This window comes from Strongylocentrotus purpuratus, unplaced genomic scaffold (genome assembly GCF_000002235.5).
Source record: "Strongylocentrotus purpuratus isolate Spur 01 unplaced genomic scaffold, Spur_5.0 spur5_scaffold_6, whole genome shotgun sequence".
NCBI lineage: Eukaryota > Metazoa > Echinodermata > Echinoidea > Camarodonta > Strongylocentrotidae > Strongylocentrotus > Strongylocentrotus purpuratus.
In genome coordinates, this window is record NW_022145612.1 from 53,502,585 (window position 1) to 53,524,591 (window position 22,007).

General features: G+C 35.6%; 1 protein-coding gene across 1 annotated transcript; it reads left to right on the top strand.

Moving 5' to 3' along the window:
- Nucleotides 1–412: 412 nt before the first annotated feature.
- LOC591112 (importin-9) lies at nt 413–20,549 on the top strand. Its single transcript, XM_790693.5, has 23 exons — nt 413–587; nt 1,468–1,529; nt 2,134–2,220; nt 2,720–2,921; nt 3,549–3,724; nt 4,331–4,450; nt 4,976–5,135; nt 5,778–5,929; nt 6,708–6,806; nt 7,303–7,409; nt 8,095–8,234; nt 8,559–8,637; nt 9,198–9,432; nt 9,905–9,983; nt 10,632–10,780; nt 11,393–11,521; nt 11,958–12,233; nt 12,784–12,950; nt 13,507–13,640; nt 14,075–14,199; nt 14,658–14,763; nt 15,591–15,676; nt 16,824–20,549. The coding sequence occupies exons 1-23, from the start codon at nt 452–454 to the stop codon at nt 16,941–16,943; spliced, it is 3,126 nt and encodes a 1,041-aa protein (XP_795786.2). The 5' UTR covers nt 413–451; the 3' UTR covers nt 16,944–20,549.
- Nucleotides 20,550–22,007: the final 1,458 nt, after the last annotated feature.

Below are 22,007 nucleotides of genomic sequence, written 5' to 3' on the forward strand. Positions count from 1 at the left end.
CTTCTTCTTCTTCTTCTTCTTCTTCTTCTTCTTCTTCTTCTTCTTCTTCTTCTTCTTCTTCTTCTTCTTCTTCTTCTTCTTCTTCTATTTCTCTTCTTCTTCTTGTTGTTCTTCCTGTTCTTGTTGTTGTTGTTCTTCTTCTTAAGTTCTTCTTCTTCTTCTTCCTAGCTCTTCTTCTTCTTCTTCTTCTGTTCTTATTCTTGTTTCTAAATAACTACTATAGTTGTTGTTGTTGTTTTATTCACGCCTTTATCTGATTTATCATTATTGTATGATAAAACTGTGGTTCATGTCTTCACAAATTTTCTGAATTTTGGCTACTCGTCGTCAGCTACTCGTATTTCAGCACAGCCAAAGCCCCGATATCACGGTGGATCGCGCGCGCAAATTGACGTGCGCCGCGCGCAAAAGATAGAAACGAAAAGACTTTCGGAAACCCACGAAAATCATCATGGCTGTCAGCGAAGCAGAAGCGAGCAACACTGTCAGAAATGCTTTGATTGAGAGCCTTACAGCGATCCTTTCACCTCAACAAGAGATCAGGCAGCAAGGAGAAGAGCAGCTCAAACTATTAGAAGTAACTGAAGGTTAGTACATTCACAATGATAAGCTTAGTTATCATTTATATAAAACGCCCTTAGTCTCTTCGTTTGATTGTGTAGTCCCAAATGCTGATTTTGATGTTAGTGAAAGTTGTGTCTATAAATGTCATGCTGTGTTCGTTCACTCAATGTGTCAGAGAACTTACTTAATACTTTGTTGGCAAAAAATCGAAGACATTCTATTTTGATTCTCAAAATTTGCAAACACCATTGTACAAAAATCACCAGAATTCTCTAAAAATCGGCCCTTAACTTAATTCATTGATAACACTTAGAATCTAGTCCAGGGAGCTCGGACGAAGGCGTCGGAGCTCTAGACTAGAGCTCGTAGTTGTACAGGAAAACGATTCAAACAGTGGGTTAGGTCACATTTTTTTTTAAATGTGAAGAAGTAGAAGTCTATTTACAATTTTGACATACAATGACATGCTTTTCGACTACTCTGTAGCTGGGCATTGTTCCAACCACTTTGAATTATAATTTAATTTTGAAGAACTTCAAGCCTTCGATCAATTGATGGGCAAAAAGGTTATTTCTCATCCTAACCCGACGGTTCATCCATGTTGTATCGTTGATTCAACATGGCGAAGAGAAAGTCGGCATGCGCTGTAGCGGCGCAGCAAATATGAATATTCATGATATAGAGTGTCGTTCACTTGAAATTGCTGAATATGCATGAATCAAAGAAAAGAACCTCGTGCAACTCAACAATTTCGAACAAACGGCGCTCTATCGTGAATATTCATATTTGCTGCGCCGCTACCCACAGCTGTACTGTGAGGTTTGGTTGTTATTGGTACCTTAACTTCTCTTAAGCTATAAGTTCACTTTATTTGACTTTATTTTTATTTTCCTTCATCTTCAGAATTTGGTGTATTCCTTGCTGAGCTGACACTAGATAAGAATGGTGCACTTGCCATTCGACAGGTAAATAAATATAAATGCAATATTTCTAGCAACTAAAAGGCAAATGTTTTATTAGAGATTTTCTTATATCAGTCTTGCTTTGGAAACTTCTGTTTCATTTGTATGTATAATGTTACATGAACGAGCCTTAGATTGATATTTTAAACAGCTTTGTAGCACTTTTTTGGAATATATTAGGATGTTGAATTGTTGATAGCTAAATTAGGGACTAGAATGGTTGGTTCTAGATTAAGTTTTATTTTATGACCTTTATTCTTTCTATTAAAAAAATAGAGGAACCCACCTTAGAAACCTTTTTTGGCATTTTAAATAACAAACATTTTGTGCATGTTTTATCATCACCATGTTATTAAAACCTTCACAAAATTTTGCTCATTTCTTTATGATAATTATGAGTTACAATTGTAATATATGTAAAAGAAGCAAGAAGCACATTGTTTATAACAAATATGTATCTTCGCATTTAAAATGAAGTAAGAAAGAAGCCAAATAATTTCAGTAAATAGTGCAGGAAAACATGTACATGTGAGTACTTTATGTCTACTTTTGGAGGTATTTCATTGAGGTTGTAATTCTAATTGTTGTAATTTTCTTTTGAATGCAGTTGTCATCGCTCATCTTGAAGCAGTATGTTGAGGCTCACTGGTCCCAGCATTCAGAGAAGTTTAGACCACCAGTGGCTACAGATGCAGTGAGTCACATTTAACAAAATTCAGCATCAATACTCCTTCTCTTCCATCTCCTCCTCCTTCTCCTTCTCATCATCATCATCATTGTTATTTCGTCACACCACTATCATTGCCAACATCATCGCCAGCAGCATCATTATCATGAGCATCGTTATCATCATCGTGACCACCATCACCATCATTAAAAGAACATCACCATCATCACCATGACCATCATTATCATCACCGATATCGGAATAATGAAAATCATAATTATTGTCATCTGTATTTTCAATCCTTTGCTACCAAAAACAGTTTGAGAGACATTACATTTTGTTGTTCAGATCGGAGTCACCGAAAAATGTATATGTACATTTTGATGCAATTGTGATACAATTATTAAATTTTGTGGGGTCGTTCTATTATTTTGTCTTCTCATTCTTCCTCATTTTATTTTAAGGGTAGGGTTTTTCAATTTACCAATCATTTTAAATCAGAGCACAAACTTCCTTTCTTGTCCAGGCCAAGGCACATATTCGCAGCCGGCTTCCTGCAGGGTTGGGAGAGTCCATCAGCAAGGTGCGTTCCAGCGTTGCCTATGCCATCTCAGCCATTGCTCACTGGGACTGGCCTGAAGCCTGGCCGGACCTCTTTGGTCTCCTCATGATGATGATCACCAAGGGAGATAGTAACGAAGTCCACGGGGCCATGAGGGTTCTTACAGGTATGCCTTGTCACTTCCAAGAAGTAGTTTTCATGTTCAAGTTCAATTACTTCAACAATTTGAATAAAGCTACAAAACAATAGAACAAGGCTATGATTACAAACTAGGAAACAGATACAAAGAACCAGTACAGATTGAATTGTTGGATAGACAGAGATTGATTAACCAAGAAATTGTCATTCCTTGTTATGATACTGTATACCCAGGCTCCACCCTATTGTTTTCACAGGAGGTCCAGATAGAAACTTTTTTTTTCACTATGCATTGGCATCCAGCTTATTTGTTTACTTTTTTCTAGGGGGCATGAGATATGGACTTCTATTGGTGTCAAGCTGCTGTAGATATTCTTTAAAGAGAGTGTACTTGTAATGATATATTCACAGTATTCAAGTACAGCGGTGAGCTATTTGAATATTCGAGTATTAGTCCCAGGCCTAAATTTAGAGGTATGTAATAATAAGTTGAATTGAATAGATCCTTACTAGTGGTTCAATGAAACATCTGTAAATAAATTTCACAAGTAGACACTGTTAGACCTGTTTTTGCAATTCTGATTATTCAACCTCTAATACTTTTTAGGAAGTATTTGTAACATGCATTTATCAATATTTTATTTTTTGTTCCTAGAATTCACAAGAGAAGTTTCAGACACCCAGATGGAGCATGTAGCACCTGTCATTCTACCTGAAATGCATCGCATCTTTGTTCAGAGTGACACATACACGATACGAACCCGAGCCAGGGCGGTGGAGATCTTCAACACTTGTGCGACCCTAATCTACAACATTGCCTCTATGGCAAAGGTAATATGAATATCTCAATGCTATGTATGAAAATTCCTGATGGGAGGCAAGATATTGTGATCATTTGTAAATATTGTCATGCCCATCTTTTGATAAACCTGTAGTGCTGTGTAGTTGAAATGTTACCTTATTGGTAATTGGGATTATTGGGATTAATTTTTTATCCATGAAAAATTTCATTCATTAGAATTGAGGGTTACATACATTTTGTGTTTTTCTACAATTTGACTCAACATATTTTCTTTTACAAAATTTAAAGTTCTTGACTTTTTCATAAATTGATACTTTAAGTATTGTTTTTTGTAATCCTTTTTCATTATTTATTAACAATAGAATAATATTTAAAGCCTTTAAAAGAATTGTTTGATATATTTTATTATTGCATATTACACGTTGTAGAATAATCACTTGCTAAAGTATGACTTACTTGTTTAGATTCAGAATATATTCCTCTCTCAGAGATCACAAATAATGGAATCATGATTGCTTTTAGTGATTGTTGAATGTAATAACTGTGGTCAACTTTAAAATCATAGATAATTACTTAAAACTCTAGCTTTTCTGTTTCAGCTGATTGAATGCATGCATTTCCTTTCACATTGACAGGGAGCAGCCAAGAAGTTGTTATATCCAGTCTTGAATGGCTTCATGGAGGAGTTTGTAAAGGCTTTGACTGTGACTGATGAAACTGTGTTAGATAGTGGTCTCAAGAAAGAAATCATAAAGGTGAGATGATAGTGACATCACAGGGGGGAGGGAGATACAGACAGATATACAGACAGACATAGAATATTGTTTTCATAAACCTCTATTTATATCCAAAGCTGATTATTTATATTTTGTTTTAAATGCCAAGGGTTAATTCCATAAAATATTTTTCTTATAAGTTTCTTATCCTTCAAGTTCTTGGTTTGACCAATGGCTAAGTGTAGTAATACCAGAAATATCCTAATAATCATCAAAAGATTTCTCAATTATTATTAAATGAACAAATAAAAACCCTGCTTTTCAAGACACATTTCACTGAATCACCCCATTGGCATGAAACTCAATTTATCATATTCAATACTATTTGTCCACAAAAATAAGATGCAGTGCCATGATTGTCTAAAAACGTCTGGTTGTCAGAACTTCTTTTCAATATGTGTAATTAAAATTTTTAGAGTACAAAAGCTTGAAAAAGAAGTGTGTACATTAGCAGAAATAGACACTGACTGAATTTGTTTGCTGATCTCCTGTCTATCTGATCAGGCACTGACAGTGATAGTGAAGTGTTTCCCTGGTCAGATTGCCAAGTCCATGCCAGCTGTACTCCAGGCAACATGGAAGACTCTCACAGATAGCGCTGACACCTATGTCAGGACCGTCATCAACGATACAGAAGAAGCGGATGATCCCGTTGATTCAGATGGTAAAGATTTGTCCGTTTTATGACATGGCAAAAATTTCTTCTCAGTCCATAAACTAACAAAATTCTTAACTTCAACCTTGGACCTAATACTATACCTAAAGCCTCGGTCACAAATACGATTACGAACTGCTACGAACACCGTACGAACGATTTTCAGACAATGGAAATTCGGGAAGACAATGGAAAAACGGAGATTCGTACGAAATAATCATTCGTATGAACCTTTGTGACCATAGCTTAACCCTAGACTATACTTTACACCCGTTGCAACCATAACCCTAACTTTTCTATATCTTTCATAAAATAAACACGAAGCAATTGTTGCATGAGCAAATCTTGGGTCACTAATTTGTCTCTTGAATTTTTCTTGAAAGAACTGCAAGTGTTTGATCAAGTATGTTCGTTTGAACACAGTTTCTACTAATAATCAGTCTCACACAGCTATTGTCAATAATGTCTGATTGCAGGAATTTATAGTTTAATTCAGTTTAATTGAATGAATGATTTGTTTAAGTGAAATTAATTCAAATAATTAATCAATTTTAATGCATAGGTTAGTTACGGTAAAGAAGAATGTGCTAATTGTGATTAAGTGACCCCTTCATTCATTTTTCTTTATTGTGTTTTTCTTTTCTTTTTCAGGTGAAGTGTTAGGCTTTGAGAACCTTGTATTCAGTATATTTGACTTTGTATCTGCCATGATCGACTCGCCCAAGTTCCGAGGGACTGTACGTAAGCTGTGTGATGAGCTTCTCTACTATGTGGTCCTTTACATGCAGATCACAGAAGAACAGGTATGTTGACACATATTTGGAGCCATATGGAAAGCTTACCGGTCAGACTATTGAGTAATGATGTCAGAATTCAAAGTTTTCATACAATGAAATAGATGATGACTGTGAACTAGTTTTCTACCATATCCAAAAGTTATTTACCTGTAAAGAACTCTGAGGTATATGTAGACAAATGATAACCATTTAGACTATTTAGCATAATAATGTGTTGAGAAATAATCTTCAAATTTAGTCTACTCATTAAAGATGAAGTTGAGTTATGGTCATGCGATTGCATTGTGAAAGAAAAAGTGTGGAATCGACTAGATCATCTAGCATATAAGAATTTGTGTGTATTGCAAGGTTCTGAAATCATCAAAATGATAAGAAATTTGGCCAAATCTTGGTAAAGTTACAAACACTGTACACAGAAATATGTATATGGGACTACACGAACACGTGGCGTAAAAATCCTACCCTAGATTTTTACAATGTTACATAACATTTAGAATATGAAGGCATTTGAAGAGCCATGCTTTTCAGGGAACATGTCTTATCTGATGTTCTTCCACTATTGCATAATAAGAATGATAATGCTCACAAATTATTTTTCACCTCTTCCCAGAACTGAACCTTCTCTTTAACTTTCCATTTCTTGCAGTCATTTAGTTATGATAACACAATGAAGTTTTCTTATAATGCAGGTGTATGTACATGTAGCTCTCACATCTACTTTCTAGTAATTTTGCCTTTCTTTTGCATCCTGTCTGTATTTCATTTTCTCTCCCATGATGTGTAGGTTTACCAGTGGACAGCAGATCCCAATCAGTTTGTTGAAGATGAAGACGATGATACTTTTTCATATAGTGTACGGATCTCAGCTCAAGATCTACTTTTGGTGAGTATTGGGCAATGGCTGTTTTGTAAATATGTGGAGAGAAGATTGATTTCTTCTGTTTCCAAATCATCTTCCATAATGTGCTCAATAGTTGTGACATTGTACATTATTTCTAGAAGATGAAACATGCTTTCCAACATCATTCATTTAATAACTCTGTTATTTGATGTTTCGGCAATAGTAGTCATCATTGTCTCTTAGCACTGTGTAAAGATTAGAAATACATAAATGGGGGCTTCTTGTTATAAAGTTTGCAAATATTCTTTACCCCAATTAATCACATATTTACAATTTTCTCTTATCGCGATTGGTAGATTAATTAAGAATTATATTAGTTGCTTGGATGTATTGCGACTCTTAATGAGATACCGCCTTGGGTGTGGGAATTTAATGTATTTTCATGTATTTTATTTTGCATATCATGTTATATCAGTTTAATAGTTAATTCCCACACACTACTTATTTCATGTTTTTCTATCTTTGTATCATTGTTTAGTCATTAGGTAGTGAGTTTCCTCAAGAAACCTCTCATGGTTTGATGGCAGCACTAGACAGACATCTACAAGAGGCTGAGCAAGCAAAGAGTCAAGGGCATAATTATTGGTCAGTCAAAATATTATTTGGTCATGCATTTCTTATCCTTAACCTCTAGGTTAATTTTGTATTGATTCTGAAATTCTAGGCTGATACTATTACCGCCTAGTTGATTAAATATAATGTTACTAGTAAGATGAGCATTTAATCTCATGTGATTCTATACAATTCTGAATTGCTGTAACCATTGAATATAGCCCCAAAGAGTAGAAAATGGAGTGTGTTAAAGTGATGTCTTGCTTGATAATATGATACCGATGTGACATTTAATTTTGGAAATAATCCCAGATGTACGTTATCTGAGTTTGCATTGTGTTTTGCCTCACCAACCCAAGGTGGAGTCAAGACTTAGAGATCCAAATAATTTGGTGACCGTTCATCATGTCATGACCAAACTTGGGTCAGATTACCTTAGGTTAAATGTTGTAGGTTAGGTTTTACCTACAAGACTCTCTTATGACATTGTTCACTGTGAAACCACACTTGTGTCGAAGATGTGGTGACATTCATGTTATTTGGGTACAGGTAGGCGAGACATAATCTAGCGATTGCCTTGCTCAATAACTTGACGATATTAAAGTATGATTTCTTGTCACCTTGTCCTCATATTTAAATATAATTCATTCATGCAAGAGCTTATCCATTAAACTCTAATCTAATTCATTTTAAATGTTTCTCTGTTGTTTATTCCTAGGTGGAAGGTACATGAAGCCTGTTTACTAGGGTTAGGTTCTATCAAGTCTCTCATCATAGACAAAGTAGGCAAGGGCAAACTCACATTCAACTTGCCCAGATTCCTCACAACAATTGTTCTAGAAGATCTTCAGCAAACTGGTAAGAATTCTTTAAGAAACTATTTCTTTCATGTATACTTTACAAAGATTTTGTTGCCATATATTGATAGTTTAACAGGGAAAACATTTATGATTGTGAATTTTGTTCCTCAAAGTTATTGCCGAGATTGTATCTCAGGATTTTTTCATATCTTGACAATTTATGAAAAGAAATTACATTTACAAACTTGGTATGGTATATTGCATGATCGGTTGAATTTAAAATAAGTTATTTATTTTTCAATAAATTTATTTACAAAATTATTGGCAATTAAGTGATCATGTAAATTCTCTCTCTCTCTCTCTCTCTTTCTCTGCACCGCAGTATCACCATTTTTATTAGGCAGAGCATTATGGATGGCAAGTAGATATTCACAAGCTATGACGCCAGAGTTAGTTCAAAGGTGATATTCTTTTTCTCTTTTCTCTTTTTTAATATTGAAATTGTGCTATTGATACATTCTGCAGCGTCTACACACAAACCCAAAGAGCAATATTTTATCCATCATAAAAATAGATAATAGTGTCCGTCATGGATGTTTGCATCTCAAGAATTAATATATCAGAAAAAGACTGATGAAATTACATTGATATCCTTATGTTTATTATGCATTCCTTTTCATATGATTTTTAAAGACACCATACAATATTAAATAAGATTTGGTGAACACATTTATTGTGAAAATGTATGTTATTATTACAGTATATGTGAAATCACTATGAAACCAATGCCAACAACCTAGCCTGCTATTTACTTAAAGAAAATGAAACTTAAAGATATACATGAGCTTTCGACTTTGTCTGATCGGAATAGTATGTAAGAAGGAAGCAGAAATTAATAAAAAGTTCAACAATTCATCGAATTCCAAGTATCATAATAAAATCCTGGAATATCCTCGCATTTCTAGATTTAAAGAATGTTCCAGGCTGACAGCGAAATCTAAAGTCTTCTCTCCTCCCTCAGTTTCTTACAATTCACAGTGACCGGTCTCCACGACCCCCACCCTCCTTCGGTAAGGATATCTGCAGTGCGTGCCATCTATGGATTCTGTGAGCACCTCAAGGGAGCTAACAGTACTTCTATCTTGATTCCATTCTTAACACCCATCATGGAGGGTCTGGTACAGCTGGCTACCTGCTCTCAGTTCGGCTCAGACATCCTCTCCCTCGTCCTGGAGACAGTTAGCATCGTACTTACAGTAAGTACCTAGCATACGGTAGAAAGAAATCTTCCATGTTCTGAAGTTCATTGTAACAAGTTACATAAACGGGTGAAATTGAGAATTTTCGGATTACTTATCTTTATGCTTACTTATACCTTACTTTACTTTGAATTTATACAGTGAAATGTTCTGTGAGCTGATATGGACTAAAACCAGGGTATTGAAATATGCAATGCACTTGTAGAGTGCATTTGTACAGGAAAAAGTTTTTTTTTAAAGCCAATCAATATAAGTGTTATCCTTTGGGACTTGTAGAGCAAAGAACAGGTTTCTGGATGTCTCATTCTAAACATTGGGGCTGTGATGAATTATTAAACCATGAAATATGCTTTCATTTGTATAGAATATATGAATTTCTGGTGATTTTGAAACTAATTTATCATGTGCTTGAATGGGTAGCACTTTACTGAAAATAATTTGACCCTGAACTGTTGATTTTGCTTTGTAGATAGATGACACTTTTACAGCACAGTGTGAGAGTCGGGTCACTCCTCTGGCAAATGCAGTCTTCCTCAAGTATAGCCAAGGTCAGTAGCTCCTTAACTTCCAGGGGGGTATTTCACAAAGACTAAGATCGACTTTTAGTTGGACTTAACTATGGTAGGCTGTTCATTCCACTGTTTGCTCTCACCATTTACTGACATTGGTCTCTCAAGGGATGTACAAATCTTAGTCGCAAATCTACAGAATTTACACATTTTGATAATTCATTATTGAAGGAAAGGAAATTATCTAAAGATCATAATGGTGAAAGCAACCATTGGCATGAATGACCTGCCATACTTAAATCCAACTTAAAGTCAATCTTAGTCTTTGTGAAACACTGCCCAGGACAGTACAGATAAAAATACGTTTTATACAAGAGATATTATTTGGGACATGCCGTACTGATTCCAAACAGGCAGTTCTGAAATCTTAACAGACAAGTTGGACGTGTTCAATTTTAGTTTTGTGTAGATTATAAAATTGCCCATGAAGACAAGTGTCGCTGATTCACACCAGTCTTCTGATTGCCGTTCGATTTATACCACTCTCCCCCATCTAGGAAGAAAGGAGCGAGAGGAAGAGGCAAGTATGTTTTTTGTAAGGGAGGGAGGCTTCATGCACTTATTCATTTTCATAAATGAGACTCTATTTGCTGATTCAAGATATGCGTACTTGTGTTTGCCTTTCAGACCCCTTATTAATATCCTTAGTTCAAGACATCTACAAAGAGCTGTGTCGGAACACAGCGTGTTCACAACAGCTTCAAGAACGCTTAATACCAACGCTCCTTAGTATCTTCAACGCTGCCTCTGACAAAGTTCCCATGGGCATTCAGTCGGTAAGTTTGCTTTGTGAAAGACATGTATATGATAAAATGACCCAATTCAGTGGTGAGCTTCCATGCTTGATTTTGATAGCGTATTTGTTTCATTTAAAGTTTAGGGTTGGGGCAAGGGATGCAATCGAGTTTTAGGTCAGGTTTAGAGTTAGGGTTTTGTCTGTGGTTAAAGTTAGGATTTCAATTATTGTAGGAAAACTCCCACAGAGCAATTGTCGTAGGAGCATGTGTCATGCAACCATATATTCTTACATGGAACAATTTTAATTTGACAAATTGAGTCACTGATCTCTGGGCCAATTGAGATTTGGTAATACTTTTTAAAATTAATACTTGTTTTGTTTAGTTTACAGCAGGAAGTCTGTAGCAATAATTATATTTAATTTTTATCTTTTACTTCAAGTTCTTTGAGATTTGCAAGCCAGAAGAAAAAATATTTAGGATATTCAGCCTACATACAAGCAGGTGAAAATCTAAAATGATTTTTTTAATTTAAAAAATAAAATAAATTAAATCAAGGTAACATTGACATAGCTAACAACTATCAGATTTGGTAAAAACTGTTTGGTCTTATATATTTAATGAGATTGAATATTTTGTTTTTGCTTGCAGGCTGCTATTGACATCTTGTGTACAATAGTTCGGAGCTCTCCTGTCCCTCTGTCAGACCTTCTCATGAAACAGGCTTTCCCAGCTGTAGCTCACTGTACTCTCAGAGCAGATGACAGTGCTGTTATGCAGGTATTGAAATATTTGTTGTTGGTGAATTCAACACCATTTGTCCATCCATGGTAATATATCATGAAATTTAGATTTTACTCTTTATCTTAACTTTTACAAAGTAGAAGAAGGTAATAAAATTTAAACAATTTGAATACTTCAGGCATTATTTATATTTAAGAAAATTGTCTAAACTTTTGTTGAACACTTTCCACATCTCTTTCCTAAATAAATTTCATTTTTTTGCAACAAAAAAATATGAATGAAATGCTACACATATCCAACTGCACAAGAAAGATTTCAATCCTATTGGCTTTTTGGAGGAAAGGATAATAATAGCATAGAAAACATTATATTCCATTGAATGAAAATCCTACGACCATCTCCCTCGTTTAAGCCTTGGAAGGGATTGTTGGATTGTAGCCATTTCATTTTAAAAAACATTTGCTTCTTGCAGAGTGGTGGTGAGTGCATGCGAGGCTACATCTCTGTGTCACTAGGCCAGGTGCAAGCATGGCGTGACGAGCCTGGCAACAGCGGGACCTACTATGTCTGCCAGGTCATATCTAGGTTACTCAGTCCTCAGACGTCAGAGTATACAGCCTCGTACGTCGGCCGTCTTGTAGCCATGTTGATATCTCGAGCAGGGAACACGCTTGGTGATGACCAGGATCTGATTCTGAGAGCCGTCCTAAGCAAGATGCAGGTTGCTGAGACATTAAGCGTTACGCAGGTAAGGCTGTGTACTCTCTTTCATGTGGGGATGTTTAGTAAGACTGATTAATACTAAGTGAAGTACTCTCAGAAAACTACTCATCAGCTCTGTTGAAGCCAGGGTTTATTTCTCCAAGACCTCAAGGCATGATGTGATTTTTTTTTATTTATTATTTTTTTTTGGGGGGGGGAGGGGGGGGGGATGTTCACTTATGTCAATTTTGATACTTTTTTCACACAGTATTAAATCTGGAAATCCTGTAGATTTGTTAGTGTAATATTATTCTATTTTCTGTAGTGTGTGCAGCGCTTTATAACTGCAAGGAAAAGGCGCTTTATCAAATATCTTTTGGATTGGATTGGATAAGACCAATTTTATAATCATTGCTTTATATTTCCTCTTTTGTGTGTCACTGTATCTTTGTCTTTTCATTCTTTCTTTTCATTTTCTATCTCTGACTTGTCTCTTATTCTCTCCCTCCCCATCTCTTTCTCTCTCCTTCTTTCACCTCTCTCTCTCTTTCTCTTCTCTCTCTCTCTCTTTTTTTTGTTTATATGACAACCATCAGTCTCTGATCATGGTCTTTGCCCATCTGATGCACACCAGACTTGATGATGTCCTAGAATTCTTAGTCAATGTTCCTGGACCAACAGGCAAACCAGCGCTACATTACGTCCTCACAGACTGGGTGGCTAGGCAGATCATGTTCTACGGAGCCTATGATAGCAAAATCAGGTAAACACGTCACATCCCGCGAGCTGTGCCAAAGCATACATTCAAATGTACAAAAGTGTGAGAACAATGGTAGGATGAGAGATTTGTTGATACTGTCAAGTTTTAATTGTGGTGACCACTTTACTAAATTAGTGTATATAATGTAAGGGCTAGTTTCCCAAAACTGTCGTCAACTGACTTTTTTTCTTGAGATGCGTGATATAGAACTAACACGCAATTCAATAGAAAGTCAATAAACTTAGATGTGCAGGTATGATGGTTTCAAGAAACCAGGCCCTGGTGAACAGTGGTCAAGTTCCCTTTGATAAAGCTTTCAAGGAGAAATCTAACTCAAGATATACCAAATGGCTTTCTTTATGGACAAATGGTTGCTGAAGCTGTTTGACTGTGTGTGTTATGCATATTTATCATGTATTCATTATTGCGTTTTCCTCTGCATGGAGAGCTGTTTGTTCTGTTTGAAAGTATGCAAAATGAACAAAAAATTATGTTAGAAATAGGACATTCTCTCAGCATATGACAACCTTTTTATGAAATGTTTGATCTTTTATTTTAGCATCATGGCATTGGGGAAGCTGTTAGAACATGCTATCACCACCAATGATGTGAGACTTCATGGTATCATGGTACGAGGAGATCAAGTCTTCACACCAGGAGAGGGTATCAGGACCAGGTCAAAAGCTGCTCAAAGTAAGAAACTATTCCATGAGCTGAGCTCCACACAATTTATTTCCCTGGAGTTCCAGAGCTACATGTTGTGAATCTGTTTGCACTAGGTCCATTTGTATATTTCATATTTGGGGGTCCAAATGCTATTTTAGAACTGTTTGTGGAACTGGACCAATTCCGTGCCTTGCCCTGTAGATTTCTCTGCCAATAATAATGGCCAAAATGTCTTCTTTTGATATTTTGATAAAAAAACTGAAGACTGACTCCTTTCCTGCCATAGTGCTGTATTTTCACTATGATATGTGTAGGCAAACCAAGTTTATTTTAAGTGCATAGAGATTAAAAAAACAGTGGTTATGTGTTACCGTATATCAATTGAACATTATTATCAAGTTATTATTTGAACCGTTTTTGTGTTTTTTTTTGCATCCAATTTCCCGCTTTTTTTTGTATAGTGCCTGAGCAGTGGACATCTATACCTATCCATGTCAAAATCTATAAGCTGTTGATCAATGAGTTATCTAACGCCATGGAAACGACAACATCCAGGCAAGCATCAGCTGGAGGAGAGGATCTAGAAGTAGGTTAACAGCATATTTAAGTATTATTAGAAAGACTGATTTTATGAAGCTCATTAATTTTCTAAATTATATGAAAATTAAAAATACCACATCTCTGTGCTTACCCAAATCGAATATTATTTTAGGATTGAATGTATATTTGTATCAAGATATGATTCTAAGATCTTCTTTCTCTTTAATTAATTAATTTAATTAATGTGGTATAGGACTTCAACATTCCTGGGCCCTGTTTTACAAAGAGTTGATATCAATCACAACTTATTTGCAAATATGTACATAAGAGATACGAGACTGCAAACTTGCGAATGATTAGAAGACTTGCGATTTACTTGTATCAATCACAACTCTTTGTAAGACAGGGCCCAGGTCTCTTTTCCTACCAACTCAGATAACATTATGTTTGGATGAATTGTAATTCTGTCAACAAATACTAAAGTTTCTTTTTCTCTTTGAATAGGATGATGGTTGGGAAGATGAAGAGGAAGAGGAAGAGGATGATGATGTTATGATCAATGAACATGGTCTGGCTGGACAGCTTACAGACTTCACCGATGCTTACCCAGGTATGTTAGATTGAACCCTCTCGGTGCCATGGATGCCAAAATCTGCCCAGGATTTTAGGAAGATATACAGAGAATTTGCTTTTGAAGTATCTTCCTCTTTCTTTTACCTCATACCCCAAAAAACAGAGCTAAACACTAACGCCTTTCACAGGGGTCTGAATTAAAAGTTTTCACTTTTCTGGTCCATTTATATTGGGCACCATGTTTAAATTTCAAACTATAGGGGTCTGGATTAATATTTAGGGGCATGTGAACTCTACCCCTATCAGTGTAGAGCCCTGTTTTCAGACTTCATCCCATGACATTTAGTCTATACCATACTGACATTTTTTCTTTTTTGACATTTAGGTAATGAAGTCTCTTTCTATAACAAGTGTCAAAGCAAGTGTCAAGTTTTAAAAAATTATCAAATCTGTGGTAGGTAAAAGTTGGAACTTCATGGATACCAGGGCCCCAGTTCATAAAACTTGATATAAATAAGTAGTCACAATAATTGTTATAAGCTACTCAAATTGTTGAATTTAATGGCTGTGATCAGATTTAACATATAAATGTGAAACTTTTATGGATAAAAAGGCCTAGGACCTTGACTAAGATCATATCTGCCAACTTATGGCTCCTACACTACTATGCTAACTATTTAACCAAATTTTCACATCTTCTTGTTCAAGTTATGATCATTTTGTTAAATTCATAAGGTGTGGCAGATCTGTCATAGGGATGTTAAGTAATAAGCCTCTTTAATATTCAAAGGCACTAGCACCCTAATGTAGTTGTCCTTTCTAGACTGATATTATGATATGCTCCCTATGATTTTGTTTGTTCAGGTTATGATTGTTTTGAGGATGATGACCCAGATGATGAAGATGATCCAGATGCATTGGAAGACCCTCTCAATCAAGTAGATCTACAGGTAAGGTCTGCAAGCTTTACATATCACCATACCACTGAGAAAAGTGTGATATTATTGAGATCTGGGGAGTGTTTCACAAAGACTAAGATCAATTTTAAGTTGGACTTAACTATGGCAGGCCATTCATGCCACTGGTTGCTCTCACCATTGGTCTCTCAATTATGATCTTTGATAATATTTTTTCCTTCAATAATGAACTATCAAAAAATGTAGATTTGTGACCACAATTTGGTACGTCCCTTGAGAAAGCAATGCCAGGAATGGTTAGTGGAACTAGCGCCACGAACGGCCTGCCATAGTTAAGTCCAACTTAAAGTCGATCTTAGTCTTTGTGGAACACTCCCCTGATGCATCTCCAAAGTAGGAGGTGGTAAGAGATGGTAGATAGTTTGTATGATATCATTGCTAATAGCTTTTGGATTATGGATTATGAATATAGGATATTTAGTGATGGAATTTCTCCCCAAATCAGTTTGGATCCAGTACAACAGTAGATATTGATGTCTTAGCCAGAGTCTATGAATTTCCACTCTACAATTCCACTCTTTATTTTGTAAGCAACCTTTCTAAAAAACATTTATACCCGTTTCTTTTCAATTGATTAACTCCTTACCTTCCATATTTCATGAAATTGATAGTATACAAATAATACACAGCAGTGAGGGCATTAGTAAGAATTACCCACACAAGGTACCTTTGGAACGGTCTAACACGTCCAAGAGGTAGCCAAGGGTGTTTGGACTGTTTTGAAGGTACTGAGTGTGGGTAATTTTACTAATGCCTGAACAAAATGATTGCTATTTGTTTTATAAGATTATGTTTTTATATGTTTTATAAGATTATGTTTTTATTTGTTTTATAAAATTATGTTTTATAACATGATTTTACTAATGACCGATTAGAATTGGATAATGACCGGTCATTATACAAATTACGTGTTAGGCAAACTAAATGCCTGGTCTCTTGTACGCTTTTAATCAATCATTTGATTAAGATCCATGTCATCATCTTATATACTGCACTAACACATTAGTGTGTGCCTTTACACTTGTTGAAAGAATGCCCTCACTTGATGTGCCTGAAATACAATGCCATACAATTAAAGCCAGTCATGTATTATTCTGTCCTTGACTTCCTTCCCCTCCAGTCATTCTTAACGGACTACTTAGTGGAGCTGTCTAAGCACCAGTGCCATAGAGAGTTTGCCGTTCATGTCAATGATGCTGAGAAACATGTTCTAGGAAGCATAGGCATCGTTCTAGCATGAGCCCTCTGCTCCTCGTAATAAATAGAAAAACAGTGAATGCCCTTAACTTTGGAATATGTTCGCGGCTGGTAGCAGTTAGAGAGAGGACGATTAAACTTGAAGGTGACGTTGGTGCAAGTTTGTCAAGGAATCCTAGAGAAGACTCTTGTGAAAAAACTGAGCCTGATCGCCGAGTTCCATTTTCAAGCACTGATGATCACCTGTAGCTAGCTGCCTATAGTAGGTGCACTCATCAGCCTTGTCAGCCTGCCTAGCTTCTCCCCACAGGAAGACTCAATTTCTTCAAGAGATACAATTTATGTGTGGTTGTGAGTGTGTGTGATGTGGGTTATAGTGTAATTTAAAAACAAAACAAGCCATATCTGATCACTTCAGCTGTGTTGTCTCCATGAATTATATTGTAAAGATTGTAAATTTTAATTTATACCCCTTCCCTCTTTGTTTATTTCTCTCTGCTTCTTTATCTCTCTTTTTTCTCCTAGCTTTCTCTCCTGATTTTTTGTTGTTTCAATTTTCAAACTTCAATTTCTGGTGTTCAGGCCTGATATTTACTTTAACATCCCAAAGTTACATGTAGTATTCTTGCAATTTCTTGAAGGAAATTTTCGTACGGCTGATAAATAAATTGGGGAAATAATGAATTTCAGGTAATATTACATGAAGGGCAATTTAAATTAAATTCTTGCTTTGTAGCCATATTGTTGTCAGCTCCACTACATTCAATTCTAACTCATTCTATAATACAGTGTAGAGTATAACACACAGCCAAACATGTCAAGACAACACAATGGCAGCTTTTTGCAGCAGATAGCATCCAAACTTATTCTGGTGTTTTGAATAAGATTTTCTCAAATTATAACTTTTGTCTTCGTAACCAAATAGCCTGTTAACCTGAATTTGCAGGATTCGACATGGTTGATTTTAAAGTATAAATTCGGAATAGGTGTGAATGAAATTGTAATTGTAATATTTGCAATGGAATTTGACTCTCAATAAAAAAGACAGAATCGGAGCTTATGTAAATTCAGCCCACCTATAGCAGTTGCTAGTAATGTCAGTGAATTTCATGTCATACATGTATATATGACAGAGACAGTGTTGAAGTGCTCCAAGGAGCTGTATGTTGACCACGTTTGTTTGTTGGCCACTAAATGTCTTTCCTGCCTCAAGTGTTTTCTCAGCTCTCATCTAAGATGACAATGTGAAAGTCAATGTGCCTCACGTGTAAGTGTGTGTGTGCCTAGTCTCAAAGAATAGTGGTTGTTCAGTTCAATTCGTTGCTATGTCAGGTAAGCCGTTGTCAGCTACCATGTTGATTCATACTTTCAATCACAGAGTACTGTCTTTGGAGATTGCGATGTCTGACGATTTTCAAATTGAAATATTGCTTTTGAATGAATATCGTCCATGTAAAAAAGCATTTATTATTTGAGATACTGAAAAAACATTGAAATCTGAAGAAATGTAGCAAAAGTTTAGATGTTGATTGCTATTGATATAGAGTCAAGGCTAGTATAGCTGCAAGGTGTATTTGAATATCTAATTGGAAAGAAAGAAACAAACTCTTTTTACAAGGAGGCATTTAGAAAAATCATGGTGTGCCCAGTTTATATTGAGAATGAACTATGTGTGATTGCAAATGCTTCAGATGCTAAAAGCCCTTTAAAAATTACCCCTAGAAATGTACACTACTGGTATAAACATCCTATTTCAAATACCCGAATTAAAAAATGATTTGTAAAGATGCATCAAACTCGCAGGTATGGTTTGTGTCGCTTGCTCAATAGAACAATTAACATGGCAATTTCTAGGTAAGTCACATATTACCAAGTATTATTGAACTGTTGATTTACCTAAAAATATCAATTTATTTGATGTTTTGTCTGATTCATAATTTAGTAGGGCTATGAGCTTGATACAGTCATCAGATATACTGAAATCTTAGATGTGGCCCGCATTATGGGAGTAAATAGCTATTTATTGCACCTACTATGTATGGTAGCATCTCTGTGGGTGGAATCCACCTAGCATTCCTTCTTATGCTATATTTAGAAAGCAACCTTCGTTTAAAAAGGATTCATAAAGTAGTGAATTGGTCAATTAGCATCTTGGTTTAATACCTCATAGGCAAAGTGGGACTGCTTATTGCAACCTTGTATCTGTAATTTGTGTTTGCTTTCTATGCGTCATTCAAGTGTCATTCAAGTGCCATATGCAGCTTCATCATCGGCTTACATCAATGATTTCTATGCAAAATGAATGGTGATTTGGGAGTAGCTCGTGGGGGGGAGGGGAAGGTGTAAAGTAAACCATATTCAAATTGTACTGTATTAACCCTAAATGCTGGGTTATTTGGGTACTCTCTCAACCAGGGGGGGGGGGGGGTGCCCCCTTGAAATCTTGGTCAAATAATGATGAACAATTCTTAAACTTGGCATATTGATACAGCATGATTACTAATTAACTATTCACATATCCGCTTGTAACAATTCTGCATTGTGTACAGTACATAATTTATAGGGAAATTATCATTTGGGCTTTGCAAAGTGCGATGAATTTCGATGTTTCACTGTACCCATGGAAGTATATAACTTTGATATCAAAGATATGGGGGCAAGGGTGGATTCTACCCCCTCCCCAGCCTTTATAGGGTCCAATCTTGTTATCAATCAAATAAGTTATTCCTTTGTTGATGTTAGAGACAACTTACACCCAGCTTGTATTTTGAAGTTTAGAATACAAATCAATGACTTTGATGTTATGTTGTATAGCTGTGGGAGTTCTTGAGCAGAAATTACAGAGTTTACCATAGCTTTCATCTTTAAAATATATTGTTGTGAAAATTGGACGAGCCACTGTCATATATTTTCTTTTTCTGTGTCTTTATGCACTAAAAACTATTCAACTTCTTTTTATTTGAATTACTGCATTGATTAAGCCAACAAAATTTACCTTTGGTATTACATGTATAACTTATAATGCCAGTATGCCACCAAACGGCCAATTCTGAAGCCATCTTCCAACTTTCTGTCAATATGGAGAGATTTCTATCTCCTAGATACAATTTGTAAGCAAGATTTGTTGAATAAAGCTTATGTTTAGCCATCTTTTTACACATTTTATAATTAAAGAGGAATTGAGTGCTAATCAAGCAAACAAACTTGATGTGATAATCTTAATTATCAGTGATCTTGGGGTTTGATTTAAAGCAGTCTTTAAATTTGTGATTTTTATTGTCAAAATATGTTTCTACAATTAGTACTGCAGAACACTGATAAGGCTCAAAATAAAATCCTGCCCTTTTATAACGAAAATTATTGCAAGTGTACATAATGAAGTGGTTGTTCTTTTCATTTAAGGACATACCACCATCATGTGTGTGCGCACATTGGCTGCACAGGTTTACTTGGTTATGTATCCACCATGCATAACATGTGGAATTCCTGGTATTGTGCATAGTAAATACATGATCAGGTGACTCTGCTGAGCTAAGGTGGGCACAAATATTACTATGGAACATCATTAAGAGGATGGAATTGACCCATTTCAAAATTAGTTTGTTAATTATACAGGCTCTGTAAATGAAAGTTTATAATTGAGATGTGTTTCAGAAGAGAAACCAAATAGTACTCACTAAATATATATCAAGCCTTCATTAGAGTTATAAGGGCAAAAGCCAGCACATCAGTATAATCATCACTAGTCAATTTTAATATGCATGTATGAATTTTTCCTCAGTATTCTTGTGCATTAAGACATTCGAGGATTTAAGATATTTATATTTATGTATTCTTGTTGAGAAATATTGTTTTCTTTTCAGATCGTTTTAAAAGTTCCTTTAATTTGTTTGGAAAACCCCTAGGGAAAGACGAGAGATGAGAGGCGTTCTCTTGCAATCCTTATTTTCTTTTGGACCAATAACTAACTTGCCTGATAAAATCTTCTACTTTTGACAGCTAAGGAATAGATTTCAGTACATAGATTCCACTTTAATTATAAACAGAAAGTACTTTACCTGTACTTGTCCAATTAGCACCTCTGGACGTATGCACATGCATTTATAAGCTTCTGTGAGGTCACAAGTACTTTACTTTATCAAATTGGAAATTAAATACCTGTAACAGAAAAATGTAGGACAGCATGACGTCTTCTGCTAATTATTATTGGGTGCATTTCTTGTTTTCTTTTTCTGTAATGCTCATGCTACATATTCCTAAAACATGTATTGTTTAGTATTCCTTTTTGGAAAGGCTAAAAAGTGGAACTAGATTCTAAACAAATTCTTGCTTCTCTTTAAGTTTATATATAATATCAAAATTTTTATTGATGTTAAGGAAGATTGTAGTGACAGAGTCGTTTCAAAGAAGCCTGAAAGCTTTTGAGCACAATATTCATTATACTTGGTGATCATTGGATCTCATTTGTGAATAATTGCCCATTCATTTGAACGATGGACCCAGTAACGACATTTCAAATCATCAGCAATATTTCTTATTAAGCACTTTAAACTGCATGCAGGTATTCTTTTCATATTGGAGATCCCAGCTTAATCATTATCGGTTCTGATGTTATACCCAAACAATAACCTTCGACTCTGAAACAGCTCAATATCTTTATGATTTCAAAAATGTAGTTGTGTTTCACAAAAGATTGAAGTGCTTAAAGATGAAGTTGAGTTCTGGTCATGCAATTGCATTGTGAAAGAAACGGTGTGGAACCGACCAGAAAAGGTTGATCATCTAGCATATAAGAATTTGTGTGTATTGCAAGGTTCTGGAATCATCAAAATGATAAGAAATTTGGCCAAGTCTTGGTAAAGTTACAAACACTGTACACAGAAAGATGTATATGGGACTACACGAACACGTGGCGTAAAAATGCGGCCCCCGATTTTTACGATGTTACATGCATATTTAGAATATGAAGGCATTTGAAGAGCCATGCTTTTCAGGGAACATGTCTTAACTGATGTTCTTCCACACTTGCATAATAAGAATGAGTAATGCTCACAAATTATTTTTCACCTCTTCCCAGAACTCAACCTTCTCTTTAATGTTTGCGACC